Here is a 14,851-nt window from a genome sequence, read left to right as displayed (position 1 = left end):
TGTCTTAAAACTACGCTGGGTTTTCCTACAGAAGTCATTCTTTCTTCATTCACTCTGTCTGGCTCACCCCACTGAAGGATATCGAGTCCTTCCTCAGCCTTCCCAAGTCTGTCACCAGCCCTAAATTCACTTTTCCATGTTTGGAGAAACTTCAGTGTCCCAGCTAACAACACGTACAAACCAGCAGATCAAATGTATCCTGGAGGATACGTATGTGAGCTAGTATTCTGGAATAACCCACAGCTGCCTGAAAACTGGGGTGGGGGAGAAAAATATGTTTGTTTTCCTGAAGAGGAGTGTCCCATCAGCTTCGGCACTCTGAAGGGGCCCAACTGCCGGACGCAATAGGGCAGGGAGAACAACAGAGCGTGGAGTTGGAGGCAATTGAAAATGCAAAGAAACTAGACAGGCAGAACGGGATTATTCAAAGTGGAACGAGAGCAGAGCATGGGGGTGACTGTATCTCGCTGAAAACACTACTGCGATGACCGTGAGACAGAAGAATCTCGTTTTAGCAAAGAGCCAAGGGACAGCACATAAAACAGGCAGTGGGGAGATAAAGCGGCGAGCAAGCGAGGGAGCGTGGTGGATGGAGGCACACGGTCGGTGCCGGCTGGAGGAATGTCATGGTTTCACTTGTGATTGGCTGGGGAACGGAGGAGTCAGTTTTCACGGGGGCTGATCAAAAAGTTCCCTTTTGCTTTCCAAAGTTGCTGTCTGAGCAGAGGCATCGGGAAGAGGAGGCCCGTCGCTCTAACATTCCTCAGGAAAGCTACTTAAATGAAATGAGAAGGCTTCTCTATCCAAGGATATACAGCCAAGAACACACGCCGAGAAGCTGTTTTCCTTCTTTTCTCCCCCAACTCCTCCTGGAGTTGAACAGCTCTCATTTCTGGCATGCGTCTCATCTCTCAGGATACTATGTCACAGTATTCTACTAACTTTCTCTTGCTCCCCATACCAGAGTATCCTGTGTTAGACTGCGTGCCCAACAAAATCATCAAGCTCGTGGTACTGGGTGGCAGTAGCGTTGGCAAGACAGGTAAGTCTACAGGTGTCGTTCCATGCTTTTTCTTGCTGCTGCACTTACCAGCTAATTTCCAGCTCAGGCAGACCAGTGAGAACTCTTTAACTGTTGCAGCTTGAACATCTTAAGTTACTTTTTTTGTTTGTTTGTTTGAAAATGCACTGAATAACTTGCGAGGCAGATTTGCTGTAGGTCTGCGTGAGCAGCCAACGTGAGGTGGCAGCGGAGAGGAGAGGGCACTATGTTGGGAGGTCTGTACTCACAAATGATTCTACCTGGTCTTGTGCAAGTTATTTAACCGTGCCTAAATTTGCACACCATAGAAATGGTTGGTGGTTTTTATTCTCCTGTTGTAAATGTTTTATGGTCTGCAGACAAATAACAGCATAGAAGATGTGTCTTCCTGTATTATTCTCCACAGGAGAGGAGATGAAAAGAGGGTAAAGCGAACATTATTGCTTTTGAATATATGGTTCATGATTTCAGAAATTATTAAGGCCAGATCTGATTTACTACAGCTGAGGTTCCACAGGACTCAGTAAAATGTTTGATTGTTTTGGATCTGAAGCAGCCACATTTTCATATCATTTTTAAGTAGTTTGTTGAAGATATCTGCGGCACAGTCAGTTTCATTTAAGGGTACTAAAGAGGCGATCCAGTATCCACTGTGAGAAAAATGATTATTTTAAATTAAATCTATGATGGAGTTGTTTACAGAATAAACCCTTTTATTTAGCTATTAACTAAGTGGTTTTGCAAGTGACTAGGAATCTGCTGAGATGAAAGCACTACAGGAATGTAAGTTACTGTTGCCATGAGAGGATTTTCAGTACTGTAAAGTGATCGAGAAAAAGGAAAATGTTCTAATCCAACAGTGTAAGAAAGCACCACAGATTAAGGTGAATAAGGTGGCCCAGGGTGCTGCAGCATGACCCATGTGTGCAGAGCACATGCAGTTTGTTTGCTGGATGTGATTAGATGCCACTAATGGGTTTTATGAGGAGGACTGAGGATTTTTAAGGCTGGGAAGAACCCTTACACCCATCAGCCTCACTTCTTATATGACACAGGTCTTAAATGTGGTATTGAGATCAGTTTCAGTTTACTGGCTTGTTACTCTTTTTCTAAATTATTTCCACCCAGAGGTCAGGTTGTTATACCTGCAACCACAACAAACCAACCAACCTCCGTACCCTACATTGAAAAGCCACACTGAATCTAACGGGTAATTTCCAACACAAGTTGTGAAAAACTCTGCATTAGGCATCACAGCCTGGCCCCAGATCTTTTCCTGTGAGTGTTGAGAGAAGCGTTTGCAGAATAATATGTGAGCAATTCAAAGATTAACTTGGTTTCATATTATACTGACTCTTCCAGTAAGATATTACATGTGTTCTGCGAAGATTGATTTTGGTTCACATTAAAGACCCATATTTTTCTCATTCTTTTACAGCCCTGGTTGTGCGCTTTCTCACAAAGAGATTTATTGGAGACTATGAAGCCAATACTGGTGAGTCTGCTTTCTCCTGCAGTACTGCAGAGAGCCTGAAAAGAAATCCACTCTATTTTGTGACTGGTGCATATTACAGGAAAGCCAAGCAGTGTTAGATGTCCATAAGGTGCATATTTTCAGTTAATAGCCTCAAGCTATGAAAGCAATAAATCAAAGGCTCATTATTTATGATCCTTTTAGCTATTTTTTTTTCCAACTTGATGGAAAAGGATCAGAGTAAAAGGTTTGCTTGGGGACATACCTAGACTAAAATGCCGACTCAAGGAACAACTTGCATATCGACTAAACCGCGGAAACCCAACGCGGCTCTCTCTGCAACCCCAGGGAAGCCAGAAGAATTCCGAAGTGCGTAAAAGCAGTTCAGAACTTTTCCTGTATACTCCCTTTTTTCAGTGGCTTTTATGACAAGGGAGGCTTCCAAATTGAAGGCTTCTTTCCATAAGATAAGCAAAGCGACCACGCAAACTGCTTCTACTGCGTTTCTTGTTTAATCCTGACACCTCAGAGGATGTGTTCACGTGAACTGTTTAATTCACAGCCTCTGTTCCAAGAAAGCGTATTGGCCAGTGTTGTAGAAAGGATCTATGTTCACCATGCTCACGCCTCCTAGCACATCCCCCACATAGGCCATCTCACAGTTTTTGGGTGAAGGAGAGGATTCAAAGCAGCGATTGCTTCACTTTGGAGATGCATTTAGAACGATGAGATAGGAAGGGAGATGGCAGTACAAGACACCTTTGATCTCTGCCTGTCTGATGAAATACAGTTGGAAAGCTCCTCCTTACAGCTCGTTCTCACTGACCCTAAGTAACCTTGATGGTTGGCTGCACTATTTCTCTTTCTTTTCCTTCATCTCTTCTATGGGAGGCTGTACATCAAGTTAGACTTCTGAGCTGTGCAATGGATTGCTGCCAGAGACATTGCTGAGAACCACATGCTTTTCTCATTAAGCTACCAGCCCAACAGCCATGCTGTAGAAGAAACAAATATGCCAGAAATAAGAAACAGGTGGCAGTGTATTTGTGATCATTCAACCATGCTTCTCCTTCAGCTGGGTATAGGGCAGAGCACAGTCAGTGGCTGGAAGTACCTGCTCTGTTTTCTGCAATGCATTACGGAGTAGGAATAATATGTTGTCTGGTCTTGGTTCAGGAGTGCAGTATCTTCCCATAAAGCAGTACCGTCTTTTCAGCTTAAATTCTGATGTGTTTTCAAAAAAAAAAAAAAAAAAAAAAAAAAAATCCCAGAAGGGCTGTATCACCTCACAGAGTCAGTATTATAACATAATATGATAATGTAATACTGATTCAGATCCAGTAAACTTTGCCATACTGAATTTCCTTATATTGTAAATGTCTCTATGAGCTGAGACTCTTTTCCACTGGAATAAACCCACCTTTTTCCTTGAATCAAAGATGATTTTCAGAAGTGATGGCATTATAGTCACTAAGTGACCTCCCTGTTAATCTGAATTCCTCACTCTCCAATAGATGGGATTTCTCTACATTTGAGATGAAATACATTGTTTTAGGTGCAGCAGTGACAATTGTGTTTGGACAAGACTGAAAGGCTGTGCACAACAGCTGTGGATATAGCATTTCTTCACATATCCATGTGACTTCTATTAAGTTCTAAACTAAAATGATGATGATATTAATCTCTGAAGCTATCCTTATCACAACCATGGATAGTTCGTAAGATCAAAACTTAAGTTTTTGTTGTCACTTAACCCACACTCCAGTTACAAAGTTCAAGCCCAGAATAGTGATGGACTTAACTAGAGCTGGACCAGATGTTTTGAACTAGCACTTGACCCTAAATATGTGTCATTCAGATTAACCAGAAGTCAGATTCAAAGTATTCAGACTTTGGGGATTCCAGATGAACTCCTACTGCTAAGGTCACACAAATCCCAAAGAACATCTAGGTGTTTTATATACAGTCACTTACTCTACGTCCAAAATGAGAATACTTGCCTTTTTTAAAAAACTTTCAGAGAATATGCAATAGGAAACAGCTCACTCCTTTTGCAAACAACACTTGGATATCTTGGTTTGAGATTAAAAATATAAGCAGTCAGCATTTTAAAAGGTTAACAATATGGATTGAAAACCTGAATGAGATTTATGCACCCACTTTGACTATTCGATTCAATACCAAGTGCCACCTTTCCCAGAAACCATCCTAGGAATACATTCAGAACATCTGACCACACCGCAAATACAAAACCGCTTTACTTAAGTAAACAGCCGCACAAACACTCTGGTGCCGTTCACTTTTCTATAAGCATCTACATATCATAAGCCTCAAAAATCTGGATTTCACCAGTTCCATTTTGCCTTTATGTACTCTTTCTTCTTTGTTACAGTCACTGACTCTAATGTTATCACTTTTCCACCAGGTGCTTTGTATTCAAGAAAGTTCACCATAGATGGGGAACAGATCTCTCTACAGGTGCAGGATACTCCTTTTGTTTCATTGGAGGTAAAACATCTGCTCAGTGCATCGGTACTTTACAGCACAGTTACTGTCTCTGGTTTGTTGCCAGCGCTTCCGTCTGTACGTAACTCTACTTAGCAGAAATATACCTGGGCTCAAACCCAAATGACAGCTAATGGGGGTATCTTAAGCCCTGCCAAAAGGAGCCCTTGAAGAGGTTAAATCAGGCTCCTTTAAGAATAAGTGAGAATTAAACCAAATCTATTTCAAACACGTTACTGCATCCCAAGCCTAAATAACAGTAAAACCATAGTCTGGCTTGCTCCTGACAACTCCTTGATTGTTTTATTTCCTGTGAAATGGTTTCTGTCCCTGCACAGCAGAAATCTCACCCGCCTAAAGGCCCAGCTAGCTCAGCTTAGACCTTTCTACACAGCCAGGATCTTTCTTCTCTAGAAAGGTGTTAAGGTGTTCCTTTCCAAGGCGACAGGCCTCACAGCAGTTGTCATTTCCAACTAGGGTGCTTTTCAGTGCTTTCCTTAGTTTTATTTATTTATTTATTCCTTATTTTTAAGGTGTTAGCATTTATCTACACCCCTTTTTCTATCAGTGTTTTAGATATTCTAGATTTAATATTTGACTGGGAACCTGTTTCTAGAAATATTTTTCCAAGCAAGGTCTAAGATTAAAATTACTTTTTTTGAAGATCTGCTTCACATGCAGAACAAGAGGATGAAAATAAGTGTCAAAGCAGCAGGAAGTGTAATGAGGTTTGGTTTGGTTGAATGGTGGAAATCCCATGAGAGTAATAATTCTTATAGAATAGCTGAGATTTCATGATAAAATTAGGTATCCTCTTGTCACCATCAAACCTAAACTTCTAGGTTGGGCCTCAACCTCAGTCTAAGCTCTGACTTGGCCAAATGTATGTCTGGATGGGAACACCACCTTTTATCATCCTCTTTCAGTCCAGCCCTGAGCAGCTTTATATACCTTGTTCTGTCTGCACAGACCCACGTGTGCATGTGTTCATTTCTGTACTGTAGAACTGTTCCATCCTGAGCTTACAGAACAGGATAAGCAAAGCTGCCACAGCCTCAGCTTCCATTTCCATTTTCTCTGGTGACTGGAATTAGATTTCAGTAGAAATCTTTAACAAAGTTCCACACTTTCTGCTGGTGCTGGGGGTGCGCAGAGCAGCAGAGAGAACCCCTCATTTACTCTGGACGCTACAAAGCAAACAAAAGGTGCTATGGAAGTCCTCCAAATATTTGAGTGGGACTTAATAGTACAAAGGCCCTATGCCAGCTTGCTTAGAGAGGACCTGCAAAGAGAAGCTGTTGGTGGTGATCAGGCACAATTGGGACTGCTTGATAAACACTTCATAGAGGGAATCCCCTCTCTGTTCTACTCCATGGACAAAGGAGGGAGTGAAACAATTTCATTTCCTCTTTCACACCAGATATATGTTTATTTTCTGGTTTCCCTGTTTTAATTAAGACTATGCCCTAAAGTTCTGTGACTGTAGCCAGAGCTCCACAAAATTTAGTAATGCCAACAGCTGAGGTTTCTTAGTCAGAAACAATTTTAATTTAGTTAGGAAGGAGTTTCATTTTCTTTGTCCCACTCAAAGGTCTGCACTGTTTCAATGCAGACACGCTTATCTTAGCCTGTATCTCTGTTTGCATCAAATGATGTATCTGAAGTCATTTGAAGGGACCGTTTCTGAACAGGACTTGTTAAGACTGAGAATAGGTTGGATTTTGTGTTAAAATCCTTAAGGAAGAGAGTTTCTTGCGCTCTGCAGGCTGAGTACAGTGTTTCATGAGGAAGTCACGTGGAATCACTCAGGATTCTAGACACACTGGAAATGTTAATGTTTAAGAGAGAAACAGAAGCAGACAGATAACTGGTTTTGTTAGGTGACTCATTGCTGCTTGGTCTATACATGGCAAATGACTGTGTGTTTCAAAATTCATTCTGGAGCAGAGATTTCCATTTTAAAAGTAGCCCATTAGCCTTTGATTTTCCTGAATAAAGCATTCCGTTGGGGATTATCCATCCATCTCACTACTGGGTGGCCCTAGCTGGAGTAACTGAGAATTTCTGCTCATTAGGGCTCTCTGTATGTACACCTTCTCCAAAAACATTTTCAAACGCTTGCCAGAGCAATTAGTTCTTTTTCCCCATGAAAGGAGTTTGCTGGTGAAAAGAGGCTAGCAGGATATGAAGGGTGGCTAATTACAGATTGGATACAACCCAGACACCAACAGTGCAAATTGCCCTTCTTCCCACAGTCTGCCCTGTCCTGGCTTGAGTTCACTCTCATTAACCTTTAAAACGAGGCTGCTAGCGAGGATCCCTCTTCATTCTGTGTACAACTGTTTGGGTTTTGGGGTTTGAGGGTTTCTGGGGACGGAGAGGAGCGATAAGAGCATCTGTTAAACAATTTCACTGCTAACAGGATTTAGCGTTACTGTGAGTTGGCAAGGGCAAAGAACTACTCGTTATGATGAGCCAGTGTCTCTATGGGCAATACTGAAATATTTGCAAAGGGCAGTTCGTTAGCAGAACTCCTGTTGAAAATTGTAAGCCTAACTTATACCCTGAGCCCTCAGAAACTCTGCTTCCTTCTTCTCACACAAGAGCCTTGTCGGTAGTCCTTTTTTCACTGTCTGATCTACCATAAAAGAACTGACCAGTTTTACTCATTCTTTTCCACCTCTGCTTCCTGAAGTTAGGCTTTATCATTCGTATTTAGGTGTCTAAATCAAAATGATCTGTTTGGGGAGATTGCTGAGTGCATGCAAATTCTGTTAAAATGAATGCGAATGGCAGATACATATATTCCATAGATAAATAGATAACGGAACATATGTTCTAATAGTCTTACTGAAGTTGATGAAGATTTCTTGAGTAGAATTTAGAAATAATAATAAAAGTTTGGGCTCTCTATTCACGATGTTGAACTCCCCCTAAAATATACAGAAGCCTCTAATTTCTACCAACTTCATTGAGAGTTGAATACTGAATATGCTTAGTGCCTTGTTGGATAAGAAAGAAATTACAAAATTCCAGAAAGCCTGTAATATTGACAGGAGTGTCAGTTCTTACAAACCAAGCATGCTGGCAATAACTGCAGTAGTGATCTCCCTATCTGGTTGTGTTACATGCCAGCACGGATAACAAAGAGTAGAGATTAGCTGAGAATAGCTTCATCTTGAAAAGTGAGCTGATCTCTTTTCAAGCCCCGCGGTATTGTATTCAGTTTTGTATTCCCAACGCTGGTGATTGTTATGGCTGTCTGAGTAGGAGTGGTGATGGACTGAACAAATGTGGGACCAGCAAAACAATAATAGAAACCCATTGCTGCTCTACAAATGTAGAGCAATGAGATTTCACCTCATTTTTAGTCCCAGTAATTGGTTATTTGTAACAAATTGCTTTTTCGAAGTAACTTTGCCTTTGACTATCTGGAAACCTACATGGCAGAAAAACCTGTCAGGCTTCAGCAGACAGAGTTAGTGAGGACCCCCATCCACAGAGACATTGAATACAGAATTGGAAAAAGCCCTAACAAAACACCTTGGGGGACAACCGTTCACTTGCAGTGCTGTGACTAGCCTGCTGAATTGTATAAAGCTCTTACCGTGCCCAACAGAATTTTATCCACAGTAAAAGCACAGGTTTCTGTCACACTGGTGTAGTACAATGGAACATAGAACAAACTTTTCGATATCAGTGTTTTGGCTGTTCTCTTATTTTCAGCCAGCTTGCTCTGACCCCTCTCCACTCCACATTACTGCTTACCTGTAAGGTGTTACTGGCAGAGTGGAAACTTCTCCTGTCCCTGGTACATTCCCCAGCAGTCAGAGAGGTTTCTGCCTGTCCATTGAGAAACAGCCACACGTTAAAACAAAGCTCCGAGTAGCTAGCAGTGCTGTATGACTGTTTGCTCTGTCTGCTCCCTATTCTCAATTTTCTAATCTCACACCTCTTGGTTTTGACGGCAGGATGACACTGACAGCATATGCTGCCAAGAGCAGATAAACCGTTCAATCTACTGGGCAGATGGCTTCGTTTTTGTTTACTCCATCACAGACTACGAGAGCTACCGAGTCATCCGTCCCCTACACCAGCACATCCGCAAGATCCACCCGAATGCTAACATTCCCCTGCTTCTGATGGCGAACAAAGGAGACCTCCTGCGAGCCCGGCAGGTGTCCTCCAAAGAAGGACTCCAGCTGGCCAGTGAACTGGGAGGTACTTACTATGAAGTCTCAGCCCGGGAGAACTGTGAGGGAGTGCATGAAGCCTTCCAGCAGCTTTGCCAAGAGGTCAGCAGGATGATTGGGAGCTGCAATGGAGAGAAACGAAGAGGCCTCCACCTTGTCCGACCCAAGTCTCCAAATATGCAGGACTTAAAGAGACGTTTGAAACAGGCTCTGACTTCCAAAGGGAAATCTGCCACTACGCTTTGATGTAGCTGTCAGAAGTCATTTTCCACAGCCCTGAAAAAAAGGCCAGAAAATAAGCTGGTAATAAGGGGCATCGCTGAAATTCAGGAATCAGGTTGTGTGAGAGGCTCTTTCATTTTGTCTTTACGTCTTCCTTAAAAATCCTGTGCTCATACAGCAAAGGAACTTACAGAATTTGCTCCTTGGGGCAAGAATTTAGAAACTGTGATTTAAAAAATAGATTGTCCCAAATTATTTCCTTTTTCAAAGGGACACAGTGAAATAGTTTAGGCTTAAAATGTGGATTTTATTAATAAAAATAATTAAATCCTACTTTTAAGAGAAGTGACTTCTCTTGGGGATGGTTTTGTTCCCAAACATAGGCAGTAAGCTACAGCAAGACATGAGGAGAGTGATGTAAGCTATACTGAGCAAGCAAAATTTACCAGATTTGCTTAGTCATGAGACTGGAAAATAAAGACAAAAAGTAAATTAACATCATAAATAGTGAAAATAGTAACTGAAAGCTTCTAAATTGCAGTGTAGAAAGTGTTCTTAGCAACTCGGGGAGCGATTTGTTCATATGCAAGCTTTAGCCTTAGAGTGTCCCTTTAAAGGGAGATTTTTAAAAAATCACTATTTTTTCAGAATATTTTTCTTTAAGCGCATATTGACTTTCTGAAAGTGATTACATGGGAAAAATACATACTTGTAGCAGCATTTTGTAGCCAGTTTCTCAATGGCATACTTCTCATTTTTCTGTATGTTTCCTACATGGCAATGAGAGAAGGACAAATACAGCAGCATGGTTTAAAACCTGCAAAAGAATGGACTGTATTAATCAAAAGCAAGGAGGTGACCTAAAACTATTTAACTTTTTTTTCCCCCAAACTAGTTAGATTTCAAGTCCAAGATGCTGTTTTAAAGAAACAAAGCCTTCACATAAAGTATGTTTAATTCAATAGAGGTTTTTTGGGGTTTTTTTGAAAGAAGAAAAGATTTTACAATGCCTGAAATTTCTGGCTTCGGGAATTCATCATTTTGTTATTCGCCTTAAGAGCAGACCTTACTCAATCCCTCACAATGCATCCAAATCACCAGTCTATCAATACATATTTCACTGGCAGCATCTCACTGCATTGTGTCTCAGCATGCACACAGAGATTTGAAGCTGTGTCCTGTGAGCTGGCCTGTTTTGTGGTAGCAGTAACAACAACATGAAGCATCCATCATTCTGTTCTCAATGAGAATAGAAAGGAACTGGGTTGGACCCTGTAAAAGTCGTGATGCAACAGTCTTTTCTTTAACCAGAGTGTATGAGCGATTCACAGGACCATGAAATGAAGTAAAGCTCAGTGATTTACACTCAGGAACACAGAAGGGAAAACCCTAGTTTGACGGATATAGAAAAATACTCCCAGCTGCAGTTTCAGCTGGCAATACTGAGCTAAATCAACCTTTTACTCATTATGAGCAGCATAAATGTAAATTGAGTCTGATGAGTATTGATATAGCTCAGGGCTTGAAAATGTATTTTATATTCTTCTTGTCCCTATATTAGACAACTCTAGTCCTGATTTTCCTTATTACCTGGATTTGCTCTATCTACAGCTCACTTTGTTTTATTTATTGTTTTCCACAGCTGGTCATCTGAGAATGTCTTGTGTTCTGATTAATTTAAAATTCTTTTATTCACAGTAAAGAACTGCACTTTTAAAAAAAATTAGATTCAAGTGGTAGTAGGAGGGGAAAAGGAAAGTTAGGTCATCCAAACCGTGACTCAAACAATATTAGAGGATTTCTACTCTAGCTTATGGTTAATTAACAATTTGATGTTTGAGCAGCATCGTTATTCATTGCAGGCACTTTGGTATAGCGTTTATTAGCACAGCATTTCAGTATTGTAAATTACTAATAGCATAGCTCAAACATTAAATCTAAAGATTCAATAACATGAAATAGAGCAAACAGTTTGTGAGATACATGTAAACTGAAAATTGTTTACATTGGAAACACGATCACCAATTTTGAATAGCAATTAAATATTTTACCATCCCAGTACTGTATAACAAGGGCTAAATTTGCTGGAGACACTTTGCTGACAACGCTCATTTTCATAAGAGCCTAAGAGAATTAGATGCTCTAGCTTGTTAAATTTGTTTGTAATTTACTCTTTTAGCTCTAATCCTTTCTTATTTGGGAAGAAAGTTCAACAAATTTCAAACCTGTCAATGTTTTATTTTTGATAGCGATTAATAAAAACATGCAAGGTCTTTCCTGAGTAGCGTATAGAATTGTTCCTTTACGTCTCACGTCTTTGAATGTTTCTTGTTTATACTAGACTAAAAATATGTATTTTTTTTCCCTAATACACCCTGCTTTGGAAGCATACACAAGTATTCCTACATTTGTACTCCTACATAAGTATTCCCACATTCCTGCGGCACTGGTGGGGAAAAAAAAGTCTACATTTTAGCTAAGGCCAAAAAATATTGAAACATTTAAGCCTTCTCCTAAATACTAACATGTGGCAAACATTTATTCTGCTACAGAAACTTGAGTCTAGTAATTCCTTTGTTCATTGACCAGCAATACAAATCCTGTAATAGCTTTGATACTGGTTTTAAGCCAGGACATACCATCTACAGAAGACAATAGAGCTCAGCATTTTTATTAGCAGTGCAGTACTTAAGCACCAGAACACACCACCGTGCCCCTGAAGCTAAGCAAGGCTGAGGAAGGAGAACGGTAGCATGAAAAGCAGGGAAAAGAGAACACTATAGAATTAAGTGCCTAAAAATAATCATGTAAAATATCAAAGATTAGTCATGTAGAACCTGATCCTGAATTAGAATCTTCAGGCTGCCAGGGAAAAACATGTATTCTACCGAAGGTTTAAAATTAAGCCTCTAGAGAGAAGGTACTTAACATAAAGCCAAGAGAGGAAAGGAAGAAAAGGATTTAAGAGTAGGGTTTGGGATTGTTTTGTTTGGTTTTTTTTTGATATCAAGGCAAATTCTCTTCTCAGTTATATTCATTAAGTCCAGATTAACTCCACTGGAAGCAATACCAACAGCAACAAGCTGCAGAATTCACTTTTTTTCCCCATCTCTCTTCATTCTCCCAAGCAGTTTAAATGTTGTGCACCATCTGGTTTTCAAGATGGTTTACAGCTGGGTTTACTTGGGCACAAAGCAGTTGAGTGATTTGCCCCAAGGTTACACAGCTGAGCAAGTACTTGAGAGGAACTCAAAAACTGTGTCTTTGTAATTAATTCCCAACTCTTTACAACAACTACCAGACCATACCACCTCCCTCAAGGTATGCACAAAGCACAGTGAGTTGTATTACACAAGAATGTAATTAAAAGTTGGAAAAGTGACTTAAATTACAAGCTATGGTTGGAACTGACTGAGCAAAGTATTACTGACATGCTGGCACCCTGTGCAATTATAATAATACTAAGACTGGCTTCTGAGTTATTGAAGATATTTGTAAATGGTTGTTTTCTGCAGTATTTCTATCAGTTGTGTTTCTCACACGTTTTCAGTGGTTCCCCATGGAAATACAGTGTGACCTGGGAGATGGGAAAATCAGGCTCCATTTTTAAATTTCCTTGTGACTTGATGATCTTGGCCAGATCTCTTAATCAAAGTTACTGTATCTGTAAATAAAAGGAAGGATATCAATACATATGCACTTTAGCGTCCACAGGAGAGAATCACCAATGAGAAATAAAGGAATTGCCTGCATTTGCCATAGGGGTGGCTTAAATCTTAACATCTGAATTCAGATCTTGATTCTGGATTCCTTAAACTCTAGAGCTGTTTGGATCCCATGTTCACACTCAAAATGTAGGAATAAAATGGGCAAATCAGATAGTGATTTCAAGGAACAGCTCGGACAAATATTTTTACCCCAGGTACCTGGCTACTGGCAGGATTTATGTCAGGTGTACAAACAAAGAGGAAAGAGTAACTTTCTGAGACATTGAAAGAAACTTAAGTCTGTACCAGAAATCAGTTTTCTGATTGTTTTACAAGGGCAAACTGGAAGGCTGCCAGCTTATTGTTCCTGCTGGATTTCCCTTTGCCCACTGGCAAGCTAGAAGACTTTGGGTCAAAATCACACTGACTGTGCTAGCGCTGCAGCTATGTTTGCAGAGCCAGCATGTGACCCTGAAGCAGAAGAAGATAATGACATATTTGCTAGCATTTAGTTGTTCATGTATTTTCAGAGTTCTTATAAGCTGTCCCTGTCTCCTTTGGGGCTAGCACAGGAAAGCCATGCAATTAAAAGTTAAAAAAGATCTCCAGTTTCACTCTAAAAAACTCAAAAGCAGAGACAGCGGTGCTAAAAAGATGATCCAATCTATCACCTCTGGAGACAAAGCAAGACTCTTCCTCTGATAATTTTTCACTCCTGTTCTCGCTGGCTCTGCCCTTCCTTGTCCTCTCCATTCATGCCTTTGCACTCATTTAATTTGGCAAACAGAAACTTCTGCAATTGCTCTTCCCTAGGCTTAGAAATATATTTTTTGCTGTTTAGTTTAAAATGTATTTCCAAATATTTTAACGCCAAGCATGGTTTATAACAAAAGGGGAGTGTCTGCTTAGACTTTTGACCTTATTTACCTAAAGCAATTTAAAGCATATCTAAATGAAGTCAGTACAACTCTGTATTTACACAAACCTTTGAATTCATGCCATTTCTCCCCAAGTGCTTGCACTGGCTTAGCCCAATATTTCCTTCCCGTGTTCTCCGTGTTCTGTGCTTACAATGTTGAGCTCATTTGAGTTGTGTACTCATTGCTTACTTAAACCTGTTTAGTTCTTGAAGAGTTTTGCTGCTCTTCTCTGAAATCTCTTTGGTTTAATCAAGCACGTTCTCCTCCCTAAGCAGCTGTGCAAGCAGTAGATGAGCTCAGAACAGCTGGTGATTTTCTGCTCTGTCAGATTTTTGCCCATTATTGAAGATTTTGGAATAAACAGGAGCATGGAGAGCAATGCAGCACACCCAGTTCTAGTCTCCTTTCATCTGTCAACCTCCTTTGGTGACAAAAATTTTATCCATCACAAAGTAGATAAAGTTTATCCTAAATTATAGTGTTTCAGCACGGGTCCCTACAGATGGAAAAAACACCAAATATGAAGCAGGGAGATGAGTTGGTAGGCTCTGTAAACCCTAGGATCCAGTTCATTCAGGAGCTGTCATACCAATCTTCTTTTCTTTAGAAGATACATTTTTTACATTTTCCTTTTTATCCAAGTGGGTTTTGAGACACAGCCTCTGGATCTCGTCACGCGGACACTTACTGTCTCCTCTGTAGCAGGTCAAGGGGAAGCTGCACATTTTCTAAATATGATGGGTGAAAGTATGCATGCCTTGTGCTGTTATGATGGATGATGGTGGAGA

General features: G+C 40.5%; 1 protein-coding gene across 1 annotated transcript; it reads left to right on the top strand.

Moving 5' to 3' along the window:
- Positions 1-897: 897 nt before the first annotated feature.
- LOC104126062 (ras-like protein family member 11A-like) lies at positions 898-9,460 on the top strand. Its single transcript, XM_009638567.2, has 4 exons — positions 898-1,042; positions 2,481-2,537; positions 4,942-5,024; positions 8,993-9,460. The coding sequence occupies exons 1-4, from the start codon at positions 898-900 to the stop codon at positions 9,458-9,460; spliced, it is 753 nt and encodes a 250-aa protein (XP_009636862.1).
- Positions 9,461-14,851: the final 5,391 nt, after the last annotated feature.

Source organism: Egretta garzetta, unplaced genomic scaffold (assembly GCF_000687185.1).
Source record: "Egretta garzetta isolate BGI_Z169 unplaced genomic scaffold, ASM68718v1 scaffold595, whole genome shotgun sequence".
NCBI lineage: Eukaryota > Metazoa > Chordata > Aves > Pelecaniformes > Ardeidae > Egretta > Egretta garzetta.
The sequence above is the reverse complement of the archived record's forward strand: the minus strand, read 5'-3'. Positions and strand labels throughout refer to the sequence as shown.